We start from the raw sequence: 25,162 nt of genomic DNA on the forward strand, positions 1-25,162 counted from the left end.
TTTGGAAAGAAGCTCAAACTCTTTACTCACACATTTATTTTTGTTTCTTTTGGAGTTTTTTTGTGTTTTTTTTTTTTTTGCCATTTATAAGAATATCTCTATAACAGAGCTGACACCCATGAACGAAGGCGCGCTCAGTACAAAAGTCTGAAAGTCAGCAGCTACACAGCGTTCAGAGGCATCCAATCAAAACATTACACTCCCTCCCACAGGAGTATAAACAGCGACTGCTCCCGAAGAAGCTTCAGGTGCAGATGGACACTGCGAGCGAGGCCTGCACTTGCACAAACAGCTCCAAACACAGCAAACCCCAATCTTGTGAATCGAATGAGAGGAAGCGTGCCAAACATGAGAGGCCGGATACACTTTAATTTATTCGATATTCTAATTTCCTCCCTGAAGTTATGCACAGAGCACAAGTACCTCGTGAAGAGCGATACGCTCACCCCTCTGACTTTGGAAGTACAGTGGCGTTTCCATGGAGTTCATATGTCATGCAAGCAAAACATGGACCTAATTTGATTTCCATTTTTGACATCGGCCGCCTCAAAAACAGATAAATCTTATGTGGCCTGAGCTTAGTTTCTCCAGAGAGTGATTAGAACACTATGCTCGGTCCACTTAAGAAAAAAAAATTGTCAGCAGCATTTGATCAAAGTGGTGTGATACTGTTTATATGAGGGTACACAGTGAAAACTGGCCACAAAGAAGCCACTCTGTGTGTCTCTCTCCCTCTGTCTGTGGCCTCTTTCTCTCTGCCTCACACACACGGGGCACGAGCACACTCATTTCTCTGTTTGTGTGCTCGCACAGCTGTGGATCTTGCGCTGGGTTCAACCAAGGTAAAGATATGGTATATTACGCAACGGCTTATAGATTTTTCCACCCCTGGCGAGCTGCCAGCGCTCTCAACAGGAGTGAGAGAGAGAGAGACAGACAGAGTGAGAGGGAGAAAATCAGAGAGCAGCACACTTTGTTCCACAAAGTCTGACTCACTAACTGGATTCCCTGGCTGCAGTTGGAACTACAGACCTCTGTGTCCGCAGATACACTGCGGACACATGGCTGAACAGAAATGTGTGTGCACACACATGTGTGTGCGTTACTTAATAATACGGGGAATTACAATTGTCAAAGAGAATCACGGTGATTGGGAGTTTGCAAGCGCATCCGTAACAAATGTCAGACATGTTCGTTTGGCCCGGTTGATTTTTCGGCTAACGCTCCCGTGGCTGCTGCAGCCCTGCACCGCAATGCCTCTTCTAACTCACACAAATGTACACAGAGCCCAGTCAAAAATAAATGACCTTAGCCAGTCATTCAACACACTGGGCTTTCGTGGCTATACAGCCTGCCCTATATATTGCCATCAATAACCATTTAAAAATACAGTAAACATATTGGCAAAGGCTTAGGTGTCGAACAGTAGCCTGCGATTGCTTTGCTTGCATTTAATTCGAAATGCCTACACTTTTATGATCTGTTTGTTTAAGGAGAACGCCAACTTTTTCCGACGAGGCAAAACAATCACAAGGCTGTTTTAACTGATTGGGGGGGGAAAAAAGCACAAATAAATGTCTTTGACGTGAACAACAGAAATGTGCACACATGACAGACATTTTGGTGCAGACTACTTCCAAAATGAGACTTGGAAGAGTCAGCAAGAGCAGCCCAATCTGTTTTGAATCTGACGCTCGCCTGTCAGGATGATCAATCAGAATGTTTTCTTGATTTTCTTACTGAGTACGTGACATGCATATGTTAATGAAACTTGCACTCTTCTCATATCAGCCTCGTCCATATTTTCCCGCCTGGATTAAGGAAGGAGCCATACTGTTCACACGCAAGGAAACAGAATTGCTTTCACTGAGCTGATTTGGCCTAGATCTCACTCACTGAGGTTTCCCCTACTCTTTTAATTGGGCTCTTGATGCTCGAAATAGGGTATACTTCCTCTAATTAGCTATATCTATAGCGTATGGGAGGGTGATGAATGCATGCATGTGTAAAATCCTCTTTTGAGCAACTCCAAACTAACTAAGAGCTTTAATTTCACGCTAGGCTGCATTGTCCCATTCAGTGGGGTTACCCCCACAAAAAAAAAGGAAAAAAAAAAGCCTCTGAGAAAATCAAAAAGAACGAAAAACACACCAACGGGTCACACAGGAGGGGGATGGAGCAAGATACAGGGAGAGGGTGAGACAAACAACAACAACAACTGAAGCTCATCCTCGAACAATGCCGATCACTCACTAACCGTTACTTCTCTTTAAAAGGGAGCTAATTGAGAAGGTGGAGGGGTGTGGAGGAGAAGGAGAAGTGGGGATGAAGGTGAAGGGGAGTCTGTCCCAAGCAGATGCAAGAGCAGCGCACTTCTTTGGCTCTTGCATCTTCTCATCTCTTGATTCCTTAGTGGTTTCTCACATTTCCCTCGTCTGATGATTTCATCTCTTTTGCTGGCAAACTAAAGTCTTTTCACGTTAAATGACTGTAAACTGCTAGTTGTTGCACCTCTGATTCTGAAACCTGAGAAAAAAATAACAGTCTTGCACAGGGAGGATATGCAATTATCAGTCAATCACACGAGCACTTTACACACTTAATTCGTACCCCAGCCAAGATTAAAATTATATCGCATAGTGAGCAAAGCCACAACAAAAGCTCTGAGGGACAATTGTGAAAATTTGATTTTGGAGCATTTTCCACCCCCGTGACGAAAACTGGCAAAGGCTAAAGTCGGAGCAGCGTTCCCAGTATCAGCACAGTGAGGGGATTTCGACTCTGCTGCTGCTGCTCCCGCTCCTGAACGCGTCTGTCTATCAGTCTATAACATTACGTGAGTGTTCATTCTCTTTTCGGATGAGTTTGCGTATCTTCATGCATACATGTGTGTGCAGTATGGCTCGGTAAACAAAACTATCTCAGACCAACATAAGACCGCTATAGGGGCCGCCTGCTACCACTGGCCACAGATCAACCTAAACCTAATCCACACTAGAAGGCAGAGGACAGGGAGGAGGTAACATGTGCACAAGGCCACACATAAACACGCGCATATCGGCCACACAAACACATGCTCATCCATCCAGAGGACAGCCACCTATTACCGGATTGTGCCAAGTGCCTCGGTTAAGCATGATAAATCCATTTTCTATGGGCAGTTGGGAAGACTGCACAGATAAGGGATAAACAGAGCGCCACTGTGTTGGATTTAAATCACCTCCAAGACAGATTCACCCACATTCAAACAAACACACACTGCCATAGGACGACTGTCCAAGAGCTACCTTAGGCTATAGGTCTGGGGCTTTATGGGTCCTTCAATTGCATATTTTTTTCTTTTTTGGTGACGTTACAAACAAAAACTCATAATTTTAGTATAGACTACCGTTTGACACTATGCATGTGATTTCAAAATTTTGAGTAACAATTTAAGTTAATTTAGGCACACATCAATCCCTCACACATATCAGGCACATTTATTGGTAGCCCGTGATCCAAATGTATTTAGACACTGCTAAACTGACATCATCATGTGCCATTTCTTATGCGTTCCTTCGTGCCTGCCTACCAGCTCTCACTCGGGGCCAAGGAGCGTAAGTTGGACCTTGTCTGCCTCTAGCAAAGGATGAATAAGTAAAAAGAACACAGTGTACCCCTGGGTTCTGCCTACAACTCACTGCCTGCTTGCCCTTGGCCTGCAGTTGGCCATTTTCACCCTGCTTACCGTCCACCACAACAGAGCTGTGCCTGCAAACTAGCTATGTGTGCGCAGGATTATAGGGAGTGTGTGTGCATGTGTGGGTGCAAAGTGATGCCGGTAAGGATTGGTATGTTACCAGATCATGCAGACCCACCTCGGCTTACACCAGCAGTCACTGACCGGTCCCAGTGAAACCAGAACCTACGCTGACGCAGGAGAGCCGTGGCCCAAAACGGGACGGAAAAACAAGTACTGTACGCACACAAAAAGCACACACTAGCAGGTAGTTAGCTGTGACGCCATGTGTCTTGAACATTTGACCCTTTGTGACAATGGCGACTTCTAGGTGGAAACAGGAAAAAGAACAATCTCAAAATTCGGCTTAAGAATGAATATTTGATTTGGACAGTCTAACTGTATAGAAACTGGCTGTGTGAATTTCACACAGATTGCCACACATATTGTGCGCTGCTCCATATACAGTGATTCACTTGGCTGTTTGGTTGCGATAAAAATGCTTTTATCTCTATCACCAAAGATACTGTCTGCAACATCTTCACTCCCCCCCCCCCCCTCTTCTTGTGCTATTGCTATATGGCACGGCTATTGTAGCCTGTGCACATTTCACTTCATGCTTCTAATGGCTCAGCCAATCGCACATGGCCGAGTGAATTTCAAGGACTCATTTGAAGTCCAAAAAAAAAATCTAAAACCCTTAAGAAGTGCGTATAAGAGGACATGAATGGCGTATAAGCGAGAATCAAGTGAACAAATAAAAATGTTCTGCGCGTGAACTGCGAGGGGAGCAGTTAAACAATCTCCCGGCACATTGTTAAACATTTCTTATTTTGCGGCAAAAGCTTCAGAATTTGGCGCTAGCAACCCATTTCATTTTGGATAAACGGGACTTAACAGCAGTCTGAAATAACCGAATTCAAAAACGCAGCACATAGAAGTTTTAATTAACGACGCCCCCGCCCCCCTCGACCTTCAAGCCGCATTAAAACTTCATGCAAATGCATTTCCCGTCACAGGGACGTGAAACAATGCCACGCGTACGCAAAAAAACAAAAAACCAACTCCTGCTAATGTTTGGCAATGTTTTGCACCGCTACTTTGGCTCGTCGGTCCGTCACCTACCAGGCTATTCCAAAAAAGCTTTTATCAGCATTAATAATGCATTGTAGGTTGTTTACACCACTTTTACATGTTTTCTGTGATTTGTGAATTATTTACACGACAGTGATCAAGAACAAACTCTTAATGGAGTCACTGGACGAATGTGGAAGGATGGATGGATGGTTAGGCTACAAGCAATCTACATTACGCACGTCAGCATCCGTGTGTACACTCATGTGAACCCCCCCCCCCCCCCCCCCACACACACACACACACAAATGGCGTGTATTCCGTTTTAATGACGCATCAAAAGATAATCAAAAAGAGCAGAGCATAAATTAATGCAAATGTTTAAGTCATGTTTCAATTACAGGTGTGAAAGAAGCAGGATGCACGGGCGTCTTTGGGGTTAATCTTTGACTGGTGTTATCTTAATATACTCGACATACAAACACGAGCTCTCAAGGAGATACGAGAGAATGCAAACAAACCAGCTTTGCTTGATATCTGTCACTAGACCCGTAGACGCAGTAACAGCAGCCTAAGCAGATCAATATGTATCACGCATATGGGCAGCACGAGTCCATGCGGCGCTCGTGTGAGAGGATCTGCTGCCAATTAATTTTAATTAATGGAAAGAAAGAGGAAACTCGATGCGGACCTCGCCTCATACCGCCAGGCTCGGAAAATTATCTGTACTAAATATGCAGTAGGGCTGCTGGACTTATTTTACGGGGCAAATCAAATGGGCTATTGATTATTAAATGTCATTCTGACTCTATAAAACCTGCAGACGGCAGAACAGTCAAGAGAAAGCGGGAAGAAAGAGAACGAGGCCGACGCGTTTCTAGGGATGCCTGTGATTCCGGGTTTGTTTTTTTGTTTTTGGTTTTTTTTAACGTAAAAACAAACTAACGGAGAAGAGACATACACACATGCATACGCATTATACTTTAGTTTCAGTCAAAGAAAAAGCAAAACAGGTCTGGTCTGAAGGCCTGAAATAACTGTGAGAAGGAATCCTGCATGTTTTCCTCGGAGCTCTCGAAACCAGACTGTTCTGTTTAAGGAAAGGAATGATTACAATTCTCTGCTCCACTGCAAAAGGCTGTGCAGCTACAATATGGTTTGGAATACATTTTTTGCAAAACGTATGAATATTACAGTAAAGCATTTTGTAGGACTAAAAGAAACGCAGGGCTGCAGGCCGTGACCTTCCTGTATCATTGAAATGTAACACGCAGGCTGGAAGCCAAACTGTGATTTTATTATGTTTCAAAAGTCAAATTAATGCGCAAAAATTATACATCATAAGCCTTATAATTGGCATTTATTGCACTGCAGGCTGTAACTTACAGGTAACTGAAGCTTGTGTTTAAAAAAAATCATTTCTTACTGACAAATGGGCCGACTGATATTAAACGGTAATTATTAACTCCACCTTTAAATAAAGGCTTGCTGGTGACGTGCGTGCAAATAAAAAAAGTGCTTTTATCCCGGTGTGTGAATTTGATAAGCCGAGCGGCAGAAGGGGAAAACGGACCTGCGGTGGCCTGGAGCAGCAGGCTCGGCGCTCCTGTGGTCCTCATCTGTTAACTCTGCAGTGACTGTTCTAATATAACTTGAATAAACATAACTTTAAATGTATGTGCTCTGTCGGGCACAAAAAGTGCGGCGCTGTAAAGAAAATGAAAAAGGTCATTTACAGAGTGACCTTTGATCTCCCGAGGCCTGTGATATGATCTGTTTTGATTTACAGATAAAGGCTCCTTACGCACTGAAACAACACAAGCCGAGCTCATAAAGACAATGTATTCACTGTTATGAAAAATGAAACAAAAAGAAAAATAAAGCCTAAGCTCTACGTCACTTCTGTCAAAAAATCAACAAAGACAAAAACAAAGGTTTGAAGGTTGTCCTAGTCCTGTGTTTTCCTTTAATCTCGAGTTTATTTCTAGTGCACAGTTTACAGATATATATCAAAGGAACATTATAGGGTATGAGGTGAAACAAGATAATGCAGCGTTTTAGTGCACAGTGGCAGAAATGCTTAGAGGAAATGAGCCTTGAAAGGTCAAAACTAAGTCTGTAATTTCGAATTTAGGTGAAAACCTGTGAGCTAAATATTCACAGATCTCAGTTAAAAGCTGCAGTTTAAAGAAAATGTTTTAAAGCAAATTGATCTAAACTTTTTTTTAACTTAACTTATTCCTCTGTGTAGAACCTGTACCTGATCCACGGCCTTTAAAATTACGCACATTACATTCTCCCGCTTTTTTTAACCGGGAGAATCCCTAAAAAGCTTCCACCTATACTGACTTTCATACAATGATTATGCAAATATTACGGAGTGGTTCTGTTGTTTATTTAAAGGGCACCTCCGTTTTGTCATTAATCAATCTGACACCACCGAGAACACACACATGCACACTTGCCCACAATTTCTTATTTGGCTAAAAAAAAAACAAACCCAAAAAACAATTAAAAATAAATAAATAAAATAAAGCACTTTGTTTTGTTTCTGCTGTTGCAGAATATGATAAATCCAGTTAAGATTGCATCTAGGACGTGACCCTTAAAGGCCCCCGCGGCTGAAAACTGGCAGACCACCCTACAGCCGTAAGTTAGAAACCTTAAAAAAAGAAGAAGATTTTACTACTCAAGAAGCTTCATTAAAACTCGTTCATGAGCTTTATGGATAAAACCGGTTATTGCCTCCGTTTGTCTGGAATTAGTCGCAAGCTGTCAGGACACCCAGCCCCTCTTCCCCTTTCTCCAACCTCCGTTTTATATAAAATAGATTTGGGAGAAGCGCCATTTTCTCTCCAAACCGTGCGCAATGAGACGCACAAGAAAGCCCGTTGGAGGAGTGCCATTAAAAAGAAAGGGGGAGAGAGAGAGCGCGAGAGAGGGAGAGAGAGTGAGAGAGCGAGGGAGGTTAAACACTATCGGGGAAAAGAGAGCAGAGTTGGGAAAAGCTCCTTCGTACGCAGCAAATGACAAGTAGCAGCGCGACAGGCGACACAACACTGTAAACCACGTACAGTAAAAACAAACCGGAGGCGCGCTACACCGGGGGGGAAGGGAAAAAAGCAAAGCGCCGGAGCCTTAAAACGGCGATTTTCTTCCATACCTGTGTCAAGCAGTAAGGGGAGTACATGTTGGAGTCTACAGATGAAATTTGGAGTTGCTGATAACAAAGTTGGATGGAGGTTCGCTGCGGTGCCGCATTGCAAAGCCGCTGTGGCTCAGTCCAGGCTGTAACCCCGCCTCACTTGCAGTGAAAGCTCCGCGCTAACTTTAGAGGAAAGTTTTTGCTGCTCTCTCTCCCTGCCTCCCTCCCTCCCTCCCTCTTTCTCTCTAACGCTCCCTCTCTCTCACTCACTCTCTCTCTTCCTCCCCGCTTTTCTATCAGATCGTCACAAACCTAACATTATGTTTGAAACGATCGTTATTTAAACGTTTCTTTTCTTTTCTCTTTTCTTTTCTTTTTTTTCTTTAAGAATCAACGCTTCGCTAAATCCCCCAAAGAAAAGTCGCTTGAGCTACAGTATCCCTGCAGAACTACAGGGGCTCAATGTGCGCCTGTGGTACTGTGCGGGCAGAGCAGTCAGCTCGTTGTATTTTAAAGATAGTAATACTTTTGTAAATGTGGCATGGGATTTCGCTTATATTTTACTACATGATTTAAACACTTCGGAAGCAGAAATCTAAGCTTTTAGTTCTGTTAAATAATGTTTTTTATCTATCTATCTATCTATCTATCTATCTATCTATCTATCTATCTATCTATCTATCTATCTATCTATCTATCTATCTATCTATCTATCTATCTATCTATCTATCTATCTATCTATCTATGTTTGCAGTCTTTTGGTCATGTAAAAAAAACGGAATCTTTTTTTGGTGCAGGGATATTTACTTTGACAAAACTGTCTTAAAAATCTTTGCCAATCACTTGTGTTTGCCAGAGCAAACACAAGTGATTGAGGTGGCAGATTTCCTCAAAAAGATCCCTTTTCTGCTTTCATATCCTTTGCTCTTATGAAGAATGCAGAAGCAAACCCAAGTGTAACCAAAATAGAAAGACCAAAAAAAAAGAAGAAAGTTTTAAATTTACAGCTCAGATTATGCTGTGGTCCTTTGTCAGCCAGTCATCTGGATGGTGGCACAAAGCTTTCTGTGTACAAGCTATTTAAATGTCTTACAAGTTTGTTGAAGGGGGCCCGATTGTTAACTTGACTATGTGTTACTGTAAAGTAAACGTGCGCGGTAGGGTCGGCTTTTCATACTGCTGAAACATCTCATTAAATCTGGACCGCCTATTTTTATTTAATGCATTTTACAAGGTGTCAGAGCTCAACATGAGCCCTGACTCTGCAGCTCCGCTTTAGCTTGAGATGCTGCGTGCCGCTCATTTTAACTAAAGAGCTCATCATCTGAAAGTTATAACCAGACTTAAATATTTACAATGGCAGGCGTATTCATGAACCTAAACAAGTCCAAAATTATTACAGCAAGTTGTAAATTCTGCTGTCTAAGAGTCATTTTTTTCAGCCATGATACATTTTGCTTTGCTATTTCTGCTTTTGTTTTTAACTGAATCCAAGTCATATTCCAGTATACGGTATATGTTTATGTCGACAAAAGATACCTGAACTTGTGCAAAGTGCTCTAAACCGGTCTCATTGTGCCTCTATTGTATGGAAGCAATACACTCTGGTTCTAATCAGGCTTGGCTTTATCCTCACCCGCTCCCTGCTCCTCAGCCTAATCAAACTCATATATGCAGGCAGAGTGCCTGCAATTATACATAAGCCTCTGCCTTGTGCATGTGTGTGTAAGAGTGTGTGTGTGTAAGAGTGTGTGTGTGTGAGAAGAGAGAGAGCGAGCATTAGTATTTGGAAGCATGCGTGTGCCTGTGTGTGAATACAATTCTATATGTGCAAGTCTCCGTGTGCGTATGTGTTCCAGTTGTGCAAAAGTTTTTGCTCCCACCCACATGTGTGCGCAAGGGTGCGGTTTTGGGGGTTGAAGTCACCCTCGTGCTTGGATGCCAAGTTTTTCTGGGGGGGGATGAAGCTGTGCAACTTTACGAGACCTCAGCCTATGTAGCATACATAGAAACCTACACCACAAACGCACATGCATATAGTGTACAGTAGAGACAGACACACACACACTCACAGTTTCAGTGCATTCATGAACACAAATGTCTGTTGGTCAAAGATATATTGGCACAAACAACCAGAAAAAGAATTTCACCCAGAAGAAAAAGAGAGAAAAATCTAAATTGAAGTGAAAGAAAGTAAAACATATTGAGGTGTAGTGTTCTTTTCCCAAAGTCTCTCCTCTTTCCAAACCACACCCCACCACGGCACAGGCCCAAACCCCAAAGCTTTTGTCCGCTCTCTCGCTTTCCCTCTTTTTCTTTCTGTCTACCCCATTTTTTCTCTTTCTCAGTGGGTCTTTTTAGTGTCACTTTCTCCTTTTCTGTCTCATAATCTTCAGCTATTCTCCCTTTCTTTAGTTTCTTTCTTTCTTTTTTTTGCTGTCCTCATCACACACACACTCTCCCTTTCTGCTGCCTGATTTTACTGGTTGTCTTTGTTTCTGGCTTCAGTCTGACATTAGGTGTCCATCTCAGTATTCAACACAGGCACTTGGCTGCAACAAACAAACTATAGCAACCGACCGCAGAAGTTACAAAACACTGACGCTTGGGCTTTCTTTCCAAACTCTCTGCCTATAATCAAACAGTCAGGTCTCAACATCACCTTTGAAAGCCCCTCGAGCGCACAGGGATCTAGTGGTTTCTGAGACTACGCTTGCCATTAAAAAGCACATGAGAAAACCATATGGCGTGCCTAAAGTTAGCATGTTGCGGTCTCCCATTGACACACAGCACTACTCATATCCTTGTTGTTTACCAATGCCTGTGGCTAGGCCATTAAATATTGAATGTGATGTAGCATACTGATACTGCCATTAGCATGCTAAATGTGTGAGACAGGTGGTTGAGGCTGCCTTTCAAAAGGCAGGAAATATGTGAACAGAATATTGTGCAACTGTACCGTTTACTACGGCATACAGTGTAAATATTGTTTGAGTAAGCTGTTTACGTCTGCCTGCGAAGCAGCATGCCAGTCAAATGCATACAGGCATATGCAGTCAGAAAGACATGGCTGACCGGCCGCCACGGCTAACAAGCATATCATATACAGTGTGGATCCCAGAGACTATGGATCTGTTTGTGAGTGTGTATGCAGAGCACTGTGTTAGGCCTGCTGCTTTTGAAAAAAATGTGTTTACTATATGTCATACTCTGACGGCTTTGGATTTGTGCATTTTTACCATATTTGTATTCAGCTGTAATAAAGACGTATAGATTTATTTTGCTGGGATTATGTCATAATTAGTTTGTTTTAAAAGTGGAAAATGGAACAAGTCATATTGAAGCGTGTAGGCCAAAAGAACAATTTTCCAGGCAGTCTAGCAGTTATCGCCAAACTCATTCTGAAAGCTGATTTTTTTTGGGGGGGGGGAAATATTTGTGAAAATTACCATATGTATAACATGTAACCCAGGCAGTATCCTCCAGAAAAATTTCACTTTTATAACGTCAAGTATATTTTTCTTTGCTTTAACTGGCTTCTAACTTTTGCCCTGCACGTGACGCGTGTCCTCCACATGAATCTGCAACAAAACCAATTTTCTGCCAAGCCTAAATAATCCCTTATAAAAATACATGTCACGGAAAAGTTGACATTTTTAGGAAACATAGTGTTTTTGCAGGGCACTTTTGCCACATGTCAGCGCAACTGACAGATGAACTGAGAACATTCATGAAGACGTGTGGGAATTTTTTTGTGTGTGCGTGTGTGCGGAGGAAATGGACATATGAGCGAGCTAATAGCACAACGTCAACACAAAATGTGGATGTATTTTCTGAACACATTAATGGAACCCTAGAAACAAACATTCATCATGGCAAGAATGAAGGTAGCATAGTGTTTCCTATGCTGTGGTCGGACCATGTCAAATGAATGCACTAATGAGGCTTTTGTACTTTAAAAAAGTCCTCCCCCCTACAAAAGAAAAACAGAGAGGGACTGGGTTCCTTTTTTGTTTTTTTGTGTCCAGGAAATATATCTTGGGACATCAGTGCAATTAAAAGGACAGATACAGAGAGCTTGCAGTGTGTATGTATTTTGGGGATGTGTATACCCTATATGTATCAGACACGAGGAAACATTCAGGCATCCCTGGGCCTCTAGTGGGATCGTCGTTCACCAGGTAGGTGTCAGTAGCCTGAAAAACAGAGAAATAGTTATTCAGTTAAAATTGTTTCCATGTAGCTGAAAAGTCATGCTGCGAAATGTGGAACAAATACAGCACAGATTTTAGCCCAGCATATATTTTATATCATTTTAATATTTATTAAATTAAATATTATAATTGGATTTCGTTGCTCTTTAATAACATATAGTATATTTAAGAAGTATTGCAACATTTAAAGCAATCTCACAACACTCTGTTAATTTGTTTAAACCAGTGTAATTTAGATTGTGGCAAAACGAAATTGTGATTTTCCTTCCCTCCTCTTTGTGAGACGTAACCCTAAAATGTACCCGCTCCGTGTGAAACAGTCTTTTAACCCCAACTGGTTTCATTTCTCCACAGAAGCTCCACAACACTTGCACTATAAATCCCCAGTCATATTGTCTGTAAGTACAAGGGTGTATGCATGCATATGTGTGTAGGTGTGCATTCAGGGAGCTCCATTTGTATTCTAAGTCAAGCAGGCAGGCGGGCAGGCAGGGTTCTGGCAGGGCCCGGAGCTGTGAAATAGGCTCTCCTTGCAGTTCTGCAGTTGATTGGATCAACCTATCCCACTCTACTTAGCCGAAGGGAGCCCAAATCCCACAGCCGCTGTGCCGTTCTGTGAAATCCTATTTCATTTCACAACTTTAACGGATAAAAAAGCATGCACACGCGCTTGTGCCAGCCCAAGACCCCATGCCACATTTATTCAGCGAACAGGAGCAGAGAGAAAACACTGCATGTGTGTGGAAATGCCGAAATGCACACGCATATAGTCTAACCCTCTTGAAAATATAATCGCCCATATGCATATACATTTTTTCCACACCCATGTTCACTCTGCCTCACGCGCAAACACACTGCAACACGTACCAGCGCACACACACACACCGATATACACGTGCATGCCACTTACGCAGACACACAGACACAAACCCCATAATAAGAGCCAGACGTTGGCAGACCACACAGCCCTGAGTTGTGGTGAAAACAAAGGCTATTCATATCCTTCGCAATGAGAGGTCTGTATGGCTAACTCTCTTTCTCCCTCTCTCCCCAATCTCTCCCCTCAGCTTTTTATTACAGATAATCTGCACTCGCAAACCTTCCATTTTTCTGCAATTGTGCGATTCTTAATCATCTTTATTAGTCCATAAACATTGTTTTCTTTTTCCTATTTTTAGCCCTTTTTTATTGCTGAGGCTCTCGACTCCTTGAGGGGGCAACACGAGTTTCAAAATGATGATGAAGCTGGGATTCAGAGTCAGAGAGGCCTGCTGATAAGAGAGCAAGGCATTATGGGAATGGGGTAATAGAGTCCCTCACATCCACAAATACACATCCATGCTAATAGACATACAGATCCACACACACACACACACACGACAAAATGCAAGCACTCAGATTCTGCCAGGCCACATGTGTCTGATAATGAAATGACGCCTCTGATTGGCTGGCAGGCAGAATAATGGCCTGGATCCACGACACCTGTGGTGGGGTCCACAGCAGTGCGAGCCTGCTGACTACCAGCAAGCAGACCACAATGCATCAGGTGTGCTGGAGCCTCTGTGATTGGCTGTCCCTGGCCAGAAACAGCGTCAGGTGCACCAGCAAGCCTACCCTGATTGGTTGAGTCGAACCCAAAAAGCTGCGGGTGGGAAAGAGCTGTTTTTATTGGCTGCTGCTGCCCAGTGCTGCTGGTGAATGGGTGTCTGGCTGGATGGCAGTGGGACAACTGGGAGCGCTGACTATTTGAGAAAACCTTTTGTACATTTGTAGGTTTTCGTACCCCCAGAATCTCAGCATTAGCTATCATTTAACCTGACTTCAGGAAGAGCAACATAACACACATAAAACAAACAACCAAAAACCCCAACAACAATTGAACTCCAACAGTAGATAATTTGCTCTCATTTCATATTAACCATCCAACAAAGAGGAATTTAAACACCCACTTTATGTTCGCCAGAAAAACAGGTGTTGATGAACCTCAATCCTATTGTACAACAATGAATAACATGAAGCTAATGAATAGGCTAAGCTCTGTACCTGGCACTGGGGAGGCCAGAACATACTGATTCCCTTTGTAGTAAACCCCTAAAAAAAACTCCAGGGCCCCCAAACACTCTCTCCTGCAGCAGTGTATGAATTATATATTGTACTATATATATAGAACATATGCCCGGCCCATATGGCCAGCCCTGAGCGAAAAAATCTCAAAGCCCTGCTTAATTAACATTTTAGAGGGAAGATTCGGAGGCGGGAGATTGAGTCAGTGACCTATTTGGAGTCCATCATCGCCCAATGCAAATGTGTTAATTGAGACAGATTTTCCTACTTCACAAATATGTGGAGTAAGGGATGCAGTGGAGGATTTTTATTTATTTATTTGTCTGAGCCATCTGATCTAAGGTATCTGTATATGGTGTGTTTTAAGCTGCCTTTCTTTCTGCCTTCACTGACAAAAGAAGACACTTCTCTTTCCTTGGCTCACTCGCTCTCTCTTTGGATTTAGTGTTGACGACCATATGGCCAAATTCTTTGGAGGTGAGATCTCCGAAACCTGCTCTCGCACTGCACGTACACTCACACATGTACTTACAAACACACCTCTACAGAGCTTTGTGTATGAAAGGCCCTGATGGTGGAATTTGTTCTCAGGTGGCTCCATTTTAAAGCAAATGAATGGCATCATATCAATGATCCCCCCCCCCCCCCCCCCCCCCCAACCACACACACACACATCGCCCCACCTTTCCTCGCTTTCTGTCTCTCTGCATATCACATTAGCAGTTACACACAAAAACACACACTTGCACACTAATTCACCACCTACACATAAAAACTTACACTTGTCACACACCTGGTGCAGCCCTCTCCTTGTTTCCACAAAACCTTTATCCTGACCGCCCCACAATCATGAACCACAACCACTACCAGCACTGTTGATCCCGCTTTTTTCTTTTTTTTCTTTTTCTTTCTTTTAAAAAAACATGGTTATTATAACCACCATTGTGTCTCAACCATGTTTTTATCATCGTTATTTGGTGCCTGAAAAGCAACACTGCCAAGTTTAAGGCACAGGATGAAAATAGGGGGATGGGGAGAGGAAAACAGTCCAGCCAACCTGCGTGAGATGGCAACCACTTCAAAGATGCCAGGCCGCACCGGCGATCTGTTCCATGGTGTGTGAGGAGTGTATGAAAGGCAGAAATGGCCGCCGTGTGAGTCCCTGCCAAAGCTGCCTCGGGGAGAAACGTTGGAAAAATACGATTTTTCACACAGCCTTCTCAGGGGGGGTGACGAGAAAACAGGGAGGCTAAGAAAGAAGATGAGAAACCGAGGGGCTGCATTAAAAAAATGATGGATGGATGGCTGAGTAGAGTGGGGCTAATTATTTCACTCCACTCGTGAGTCCTGAAGGTTTGCTTGGGTCAGAAGTACAGCCAAGACGCAGAGCTGAAGATTGCATTTGGCTTAATTGTGCAGTTGTGTTTTACACAATAATACTAAATGTTGGGATCCTGGATAAGGCGGGAGGCACATCGTGTGAAAAGCGAGTCTGTTCAAGAGGCCTGACTGCTGGTGTATTAAAAAAATAGATGCCTCGAGTAAAAAGATATTTGACTTGTGTGAGAAATTCATACAAGCTGGTTTGCGGTTTAATTTAAAGGTGAGGTGAGGTGAATCACCTGAATGCCAGATAGATAGTGAAACTACGCCAGCATTGCTTTATTAAAAAAACATCTTTGTTGACCAAAACTGTTCGGTTAAACAGGTCTGAACAGAGCGCTCATTGTGACACACCCCAAGATGCACTTGGCCTGGCAACTTGCCTGTCAACTACTAATCTTGCTAGGCAGGATAGGCTATGGCTGTGGCCTTATGATAATACCATGCCAGTTGTAACACTGAACTGAACCAGCAACATTTCACTGACACACTTGCTTGCACCAAACGCCCCCTTGGCACATTAAGTAACCCAATGCCACTGGCACCCTTCTTTGTACATGGGTCCTTATTCATTCTCTTATTTGAAGGTCCAAACCACATTCAACTAAGGTCTAGCTACTCTGGTTAATGCATTTAACAATGAGGTTTGGGCTGGGACAATCAACCCATTGTGTCACACAAGGACTGATCCGTGGGGAGATTTTCTTGTGGTTATGGTTCTAATACAGTAGAGTTTACCACAAAGACCGGGAAGCATGGAGTTACACACACACACACACACACACACACACACACACACACACACACACACACACACACACACACACACACACAATGTGACTCAAGGAGGCAGCGCGTTGAGCTCATTTCAAATGTCTCACCCACTTCCATCTTAACTGAAATGGTACTTTGAAAATGTATTTAATAATCTGGTAAAAGGTTTACGCCCACCTCCCAACTTGGCACCAATAAGTTTCTTGACTTTTATTTGACTGACAGCTTCTGTGGTTGGCACGTTTTCTCTGCAACAACCGCAGCGCAACCAACTGTGAAATTATAGGCCGAGAATCAAAACAAAATGAGCATCGTATTATCACTGCCAATTACGAACAATTGTCTAATGTTTGGCTTACCTTAAGATATATAGACAGATAATTGGAAAGCTGACATCAGAAGACACATGCGGCCTAGAATTTGACATCTTGAGCATCTTGGGGCCTGTCTGTGTTGTTGTTTAGCAGGTATGACTGTGAGTCAGGGCAGCTGGGGCAAGAAAAAGTTTTTGGTAGGTGACCCCCTCGATGTCACGTAAGGCTGACATTTATAACCCATAAAAAAACACGTGACAACGTGTGGGCTATGCGCCCTTCATGTAGAGAGCAATCAGGGTGCTCGTGCAAAGTTGGCAGCCGATGATAAATGTGCAAAAAGTGAATGAACACTTCTGCTAATGCTCTTTAAAGTAATGCTGCATATACAGGCAATATTTGATCATGTCAGTGACCGCGAATCTATATATCTATCTATATATAAATATATAGATAGATATATATATGTGTGTATTATTTTTAAAGTGTTTTTGTTATGTATACTCACTCAGTATGATAAAGAGACAGATCTGTAATTATCCGAGTGCCAAGTTTATACATTTTTTCCCCTCCTGTATCTTTGGTGCTTATCATTTGTGAGATTCCGTGTGCATTCCCAGAAACATTATAATCAGATACGGTTTCAGTCTAAATAAACTCTCACTGTTTTATTTCTAAGGATTGACTGTTCTAAAACAGGTCTCAAACTTTCAGGAAGGTAGATGAGTATTTGTGTGTAACAGCATCGATATTTGAGGTGAAGACGTGTGAGCAAGAGTAAGAGGTAAGAGTTATATTACAGGATTGTAATAGTGAGATACTGGAACATATCGGATGATCTACAAAGTATTTCACAGTGCAGTCTGTTATTTCTATGTTGCAGTAAACAACCATCACTATCACCTTAAAATACTTCACAGGTTTAGCAAATTTAATCAGAAATCTATGAGTAAAAATAGCTTAAACAAAATACCAAAAATAATGGAATCTTCTGCTTCAATCTCTTAAGTTGATTTAGCAATGATAATGCTGCATTTTTATTAGGACATTTTAAAACGTAAAGCTTTGAGTTAATAGAGATCACGTAAAGCTGATGGTCACAGCCTTGCATTTTCAATATTGCTGTAGCAGTTTTAGAGAAGATATTGATGATAAAATCTGATATTTATCTCCAAATGCTGCTGGATTTAGAGAGATAATGAGCTCATCGTCATCATCCGATTTTCAGATCAATATTAAATGCTTCGGAGGTGCTCTAATTTATGCTACTTGCTCTTTCTGAGGACTCTCAGCGCTTGTTCTGAGGGCACAAAGATGGTCTGTGTGTCACCTCACCTCCCCACCCCCTTGTAGTCGCTATAAAGTGTCATCAGCTACGCAAATGAAGTGCCCATTGATAAAAAAGAGCAGCCGCCTTCTGATAGAAAAGACTCGAGTCGGCGAGTGCAAGGTGGAGTAACGCGCGAGAGTCGTGCGCCACGTTAATTTATTGCGATTCTTAGGGCATAATAATAACCAGTACAGCAGTAATAATCGTCCACACACGATCACTGTGCGAGTCTTTAAGATTTACCTTTGCTTTTATTTTGTGTGACTTTAGCAGCAAAGATCAGACTCTGTCTACAGGGCCACTCGATGCACGTTAACGCGCCAGAAAGGAGAATTGCACTGATTTAAATGTGGAGAAAATTAATTTTGAACACATGCCATGCACATAATTGTTACAGCTGCAGATATTTGAGAGCACTGTGGGAGAAATTTCACGAAAAAGAACTGCAACAAAAAAGTAGCTTATTGTTAACAAATAAATGAAAATCACTTTGGTCATAAAATGCACGGAGCTGTAGGAAAAACAAGGCAGTGTGTGAGAATAATATTTAACACTCAGCGCTCAGTACTGAATGTTTATTCAATCGCGGCTCATTTAGACGCTTTGTAATTACATTTGGCAGACAAACGAGTTGAGTTACTTTTACATCTGCACGCGCGCATACACGCACGTGCACAGGGACGCACACAGGTGTGTTGTGGCCCAGAACTCTAGCACCAAATCCATCCGCAACAAAAGTTCTTTACAAAGAAATTAGAGCCCTGAAATAAGTGCAAGCATGTTTTGTTTATTTCCAGCCCTATAGACTTTACCCTATAGAGCCAACAGAAAGGAACTATTGAGTTACACAGCACGTACCATTATAGCGTGGGGAGATCTGCCAACCCTCTCAATGCCCCATTTTCCTTTAAAAGTTCAGCTTCCAAAAAAGTGAGAGAGGGAGTGAGAGATGAGGGAGGAAGACTTAGTCTCTTCGCTGTTGCCGGAAGCAAAAAAGGACCTTTAAACACGTCGGCTTTAGGCCCAGATAGAGAAAAAAACACGCTCTTTCAAAAGTCGGTCCACTCTGAAAGCGATAGAAGGAAACGAAGACACCAGCTCCGAGCCTTCCGTCTACCGCTGTTTGGCGTCAGATGCGCCCATGTCCCGCAGAAAGAAGTGAGGGAGACGTCTGCGTCTAAGTCCCGAGGTGCGTCCTTCGGCGGCAAAACTCCAGCAGACTGGGAGATGCTAAAAAAAAAACCCTCCCCGAATTAATACTGATAATACGGGTTTAAAAAAAATCAAAAAAATAACCCAAAATAATAATGGACGGGAGAAGTGACGCAGAGTAAGTTTTGTTTCTATTATTTTTCCGTGTGCAGCCTTTGCGGTCGATCAGCTTCTGTGTCCAAAACGTGTCCAAAAGCAGCTGTCTCCTATGCCGCGCGTCCGATCTGTTTTACCCTCGTATCTCTCTCTCTCTCTCCTCTCTCTTGATCCGAACGCACACAAACACACGCAAGCACACGCACGGAGTTACACGCAAACGGGGGGGACACCCCTGGTCCCTCGCCGCCTCCTCCTCAAAGCTGACGAGATGAAAGAGCAGCTTGCGTCGTGCCTCTTCAAATCGCTACAGCCTCGCCGATAGAGGAATGCCTGTACAGCGATACGTCGTCGGTCGCGGCTTCGGCGGGGCTCTGGATGCCTCGGTGCGTAAAAATGGAAGCTCGCCGTGCGCTCCGGCAGCGATAGATTGCCTTGCTCTTCCCTCCCTCCCAAAATATCAGCCACTAAATAGCTCACCTCAGCAGCATGCGCCCTGTTTACACGCACATACACAAAATAATAGACGGGGAATTGGGGCAGTTGTTTACAGTGGGGGGCCGGTGCTTCAGGCGGCAGCGTCGAACTGGTGAATTATTAGGTGAATTATTAATAAAGCGAGCGGTGTGCAGTCTGTCGCGGAGAGAGCGGAGCGGCCAGGAGAGCAGCTGGGGCTTTAGGAGCATTAGGAGGACCAGAGGCTAAATCACGGGCTGCAGGGATTAGAGAGCTGCGCCGGCTCCTACCTACCGCCTGAAGTTTGCAGAGTGACTCTGTGGGGACGGCCGAGCGAGAGCAGAGCTGCTCGGTTTTTATGTGTGTGGTGTTTTTTTTTTTAATGTTTACAACCCAAGAGCAAAGATCGGGCCACTAAAGGATGATATGTTATTTTAATGACAACCTGGCCATAGATATAAGCTGTGCTCTGTGTGTCCACGCATCTGATAATATAAAAAAGGGGGAAAAGTCAGCTGTCATTTACTGAGCAGCCAAGCAGGACCGCTTTCCTCAATCCCAAAACTTACTTTGTTTGATTTCCATCAATATCTGTAGCACTAAGGGTATTTTGCATGTGACTGTCAGGATGTGACGCTGTGAAGCAACAGGATCAAATTCTCACCAACATGATTTTAAAAAAAAAACAAACAAAAAAAAACAACACTCTCTCCACTTTACCAAAAAGCAACCACGTGTTTTAAGAAACTGTTTATTGCTCCAGAGATTTTAAGGACAACGGCCAGATCCAGCAGGCCTGCCACATAAGACACTTGGTGCACGTGCTTTCTGATGTCAAGTTTCAATTTAAGAAAGTTTCTTCTTCTTTTAATGTAAACTTGGATACATCACCTGGAACAGATTTTGATTCAAATGAAATTGGCCAGGAGAATTTGTGGGGACACCGTGGGGCCTAAAGGACATAATCTAAGAATGAAAAAGTCACTTTAAAAAAAGCAGATAAGAGTGATTTAAAAATAAACTCTGGAGAAAACAAAAATATCTGGAAGATTTTGTGCAGATTTGGTCACTCAACCTGTTCACACGCCAGTCACATTCAAAACTTGGCCGTTTCTTGTTTCATACTCAACCTTCGGGCTTTCCTCTACAGTTAGAAACGGCTGGTTCAAATCAAAGCAACAAACTAAACATTTTCGTTGTTGCAGATGAATCTGATACACATCGTCTGGATAAATCAGAATTTGGCCTTATTTCTGCTTTTATTTTCAGCTGTGCGTGTGGAGTTATCTGCCTCTCTTCTTTAGAGAGAGAGAGAGGGGGGGGGGGGGGGGGGGGGGAACAGCCTAATGACATTCCTCCAACATGAGGGTTTATAAATAATTAAACGCTGACCTCCCCACACATTTGGCCACATCAATTAATCATCTCTAAATGAATTTGTTTTTGTTTCAGCATAATTTCGATTATTCGGTTTGCGTCTGTGGCGGGATGACATGTGCGGGGTTGTTATTGTTGTTATTATTGTTTAGAAACGGAGGCCCCTGTGGCCCAGTTACCCAACAGCAGGGAGATACGAACAAGTGTCGTTTTTATTTGTTTTTCTGTAGTTTTAATTTTGTTTTAATACTGGAGACAACCAAGACTGACCAAAATATGACGAGACTGAGCAGAAACCACGTAACCTAACACTTAGTAGGTCAACAATTTATCGCCTCCTTTAATTGATACAAGGACCTGTATTACAAACACATTTTCCTTTTGTTTATCATAAAATTATTTTTATGGAATTATTTTGAAAAAGAGGGAAAAAAAATGACTAGGCCTTCAAAATGTTGACCCTCACTCTCTCTATTATTTACATATTTCTGACATTTTTAATTCAATGATAATTTTGTTTAAATAACTAATAGGATCTTATTTGTTTAGGCATAAAACAAACTGCAGGTAGACGTCGAGGTAAGCGATTACTGGTAAGTTCAACAATCAGATGAATGATTGGCTTGAATACTAAAGTTGGTGAATGACTTAAAGTATGAAAGAGGAGTAGGAGCCTGCACAAATAATAATAACAATAATGACGATGATAATGAGTATAACAATGATACTATTATTATTAATAATAATTCCTAATGTTACATTAACATTTTTATTAATTGATTGAATGACAGAGGCTTTCTACCTCAAGCGTCTTGTTAAGTTTCACAGTTTGTACCTTGAACTTTCCCAATACTTTATTTATTTACTTTTAATATTAATTCTGGTCTCTCTCTCTCTCCCCTTCTTCTTCTTCTTCTTCTTTTTTTTTTTTTTTTACAGATGCTGAAGCCCACACATGCCCAACGGCCTGGTTGGAGAGTGACCAGTTAATTGGAAAAACACCAAACTGTGCCTCTAAACCCCAAATAATCCCACAACACGGTTCCCCCCCCTCTTTTTTCTTAACTCTTAATTAAAGTACAAATAACAGCACAGTGAGCGCGCACTGTGTACTCAGCACAGCCCACTGTAGCCCGGAACTTACCGCAGGCCCACAGAAACTTCTACAAGCTTCAGGTAACGAATCTGCTTCCGGAAAAAAAGAAAAGAAAAAATGAGATGATAAAAATCGAAAGGTGTTTTTGTACTAGCAATAATAATAATAATAATAATAAAAAATCACGTAGCTTTGTTTTAAAGCTGTTTAGTGAAAATCGTTGGAAAAATATTAACAAGACATCAAGACAGGTGTTTTAATCAACAACCAGGTATTTGAGGGGAAAAACACCGTAAATAAAACAAGAGATTAAAAATCCGAAAAAAACGTAAAATCAAAACACTATAAAATTAAAGTAAAAATATGGCATAAATAAAAAACATAGATGGGGGAAAATCCACAGGTATTTAAAACACGGAATCTCTGAGGACGCTGAAAAAACGAGAAACTGAAACTTTAAATACCCCCTTCGTTTTCTTTAGATGTACATTTCCGCTTGAAATTTCAAAGGCAGAATTACACCTGCATTATAAAACGGAATGGTTTTAATAACGTAAATAACGTCGACAGTATTACACGGAATTATACATCTCAAATTGTTTTCTCAAATAAATAAAATCCACAAAAACAAAAAAATAAATAAATAAAAACGCAAAAAAGTCCGATGGCCGTCGCAAAAACATTGTTTAAAATGTAATAATTAAAGCTGATAAATATAACACAGAGGCAAAACTGCATGTATTTGTTTATTAATGTGTCATAAATAATAATTTATACTTCTTCCTCCTGATGCTGAGGCACCATATGTTTAGCAGTTGACCTGGTTTCAACATTTCCCATGTTTTTCTTACAGTCCTGATTTATAATAAAAAAAAAGGCGAGGGGGCTGGGCAGCTGGTCTTATTTTAATGTGAGGCCCTTAAAACTGTTTGTGTTTTTCCAGGTATTTAAATATTAAGCTGCGTTTAGTGGAAACAGGCAGTGCGCTAATAAAGAGAAGATTATTTGTCATTAAAACAAAATACAAGAAGGAGGAGAAGTCTCAGAAGACTTAATGCCTTCCTCTGATGTTTCTTGGAATAGAACATTAAAAAAAAATATATTTAGTTGATATGCCTCAAAAGTTGAAGGACATTTGTTGGCTTTCACTAGTCCTAATCATGCGAGGCAACTTATGAGCATCAATTAGGCTGAGATTTGAGCTAATGAAAGCCCTGAGCAGTGAGTCTCACCACAACCCCCTAAACCAGCCATTACTGCAGACCACAATGGCTCTGATAGCACGCTGTTTTAAGACCCAGCATTATGTGGGCAATAAGTTCTCTAAACCTCACTGCGAGAAAAGAAGGGCACATTGTGGGATCAGGCAAGCAAAGTTTAGACAACATAGAAGGAGTTTTTCTAAGTCCAAAATGCTTGTCTGTAAACCCCAAAACGAATCAGGGGAATTTTTTTCTTCTTCTTTTTACTCCAAATGACAAGTTTCACATTCCAAGCTGGAATATAACTGCAAACCATGATTGACACGGACAAAACTAATTATCAGAAGAACACTAATGCTGAATGAGACACGGAGCTGCTCAGTGGATGGCACTGAGATATTGTAAATATTCACTCATCAGTGATGGACTTGGTGTCATTACATGTTTGCAAGATTAGAGGCACGAAATACAAGGCAGAACTGGAGTTTGCCAAACAGAGCGCACTGCCAAACTTCAATCAACAGGTACACACTTTATTGAAGAAATTACTAAATACTGAGGTGTATAATGAAGGGGAGACGGGGCGTGCTAGGGAAAAACCTGAAATATCCTTTAAGCATTTAGAAAGAATCATCTCTTTTTAAGCAATTCAGAAAACAACCCAGCAAATCTGTGTCTGTTTATGTGGTTCTCTTTCTGGCCCCCAAACTAAAAGCTCAAATAACTCACATTTGTCAAACGTAATGGCCCAAAAAACACAGAAGCTGATTTATCTAATCTGAACAAGTGTGGCAGAAAGGCATTCACCAAATCTATAACCACTATAAATAAAGGAAAAAGAAAATGGAGAAAACAATGCAAACAAAACTGTGAGCTCAGTCCAATAGCTTCAGCAGCTACTGCATGTATAATTCTACTAGTAAAGATCACACGCAGCTATGTTTGCAAAGCCACACATGACCGCTATAAAGAAACAATCAAACAAAGTATATATAGCAACACTGAAAAAAAAGAAGATATAAGAAACCAAATCTGGGATCTATAATGGTGCCAGAAGGAGTGGACTGCACATCTACACAGAAATGGCAAATACAAACCAAAGGCCCGAGTCGTGCTGCCTTTCTTCTTTTTAAACCACTTCACTCTGACTCTTGACTGCAGCACTACTGACATCTACTCCCAGCCTGATCTCACCGCCGCGCGCTGCAGTGAAAGCTAAACAAAAATATACCCTGCATCGAGGCCATACATCAAACTCAAGCTGGAACTATCATTTTTCCCTCTCTGCAGTCTTTATTCCTGTCCCTGCTGAAAGAAAAGCCTCGCAGAAATCTGCATCTCCAAAAGTGCAGTAAGCGGTGGAAAGGAAAGGGGGGCGAAAAAAAAAAGAAAAAAGACAAGGCTCTTTTTGTGTGCGGTGGCCGAGGTTTTATCCCTGCATTGCAGAGTGTTGTCTAGCATTACAAATCTCAGCCCCGGCCTGGATGGACACGGGAGGGCTCTGCTGGCCCTGCTCACACTGTCTGCATCTTTTACGCTCTGCCATGCAAATAAACTCAAATCAGCGAGCAGCTGAAGGAAAGCGCTGAGGAGATGGAGTGTTGTTGAAGGGGAAAACACGGAAGAGAGCGGAAATAGAAATAGAACCAAGCATGGATGGAAGGAGGAAATGGAGAAATGTATGTGGCAAGGAAAGAAGGAAAGGAG

General features: G+C 42.1%; 1 protein-coding gene across 10 annotated transcripts in view; it reads right to left on the reverse strand.

The window, feature by feature from the left end:
• LOC101467845 (nuclear factor 1 X-type) overlaps positions 1 to 19,726 on the reverse strand; it is a 110,592-nt gene extending 90,866 nt beyond the window's left edge. For 2 of the 10 annotated variants that reach the window (XM_076885030.1, XM_076885024.1), the window contains exons 1-2: positions 18,875 to 19,722; positions 12,050 to 12,133 (exon numbers count right to left, since the gene is read on the reverse strand). In XM_076885030.1, coding sequence (XP_076741145.1) covers positions 12,050 to 12,133; positions 18,875 to 18,877 — 87 coding nt within the window. In that variant the 5' untranslated portion in view covers positions 18,878 to 19,722. Of the gene's footprint in view, positions 1 to 7,955; positions 8,115 to 12,049; positions 12,134 to 18,874 lie in introns of those variants that run through there. The other 8 variants (XM_076885025.1, XM_076885033.1, XM_076885034.1 and 5 more) reach the window with 6 other exon arrangements.
• Between the last annotated feature and the right edge of the window lie 5,436 nt (positions 19,727 to 25,162).

Source organism: Maylandia zebra, linkage group LG6 (assembly GCF_041146795.1).
Source record: "Maylandia zebra isolate NMK-2024a linkage group LG6, Mzebra_GT3a, whole genome shotgun sequence".
Lineage (NCBI taxonomy): Eukaryota > Metazoa > Chordata > Actinopteri > Cichliformes > Cichlidae > Maylandia > Maylandia zebra.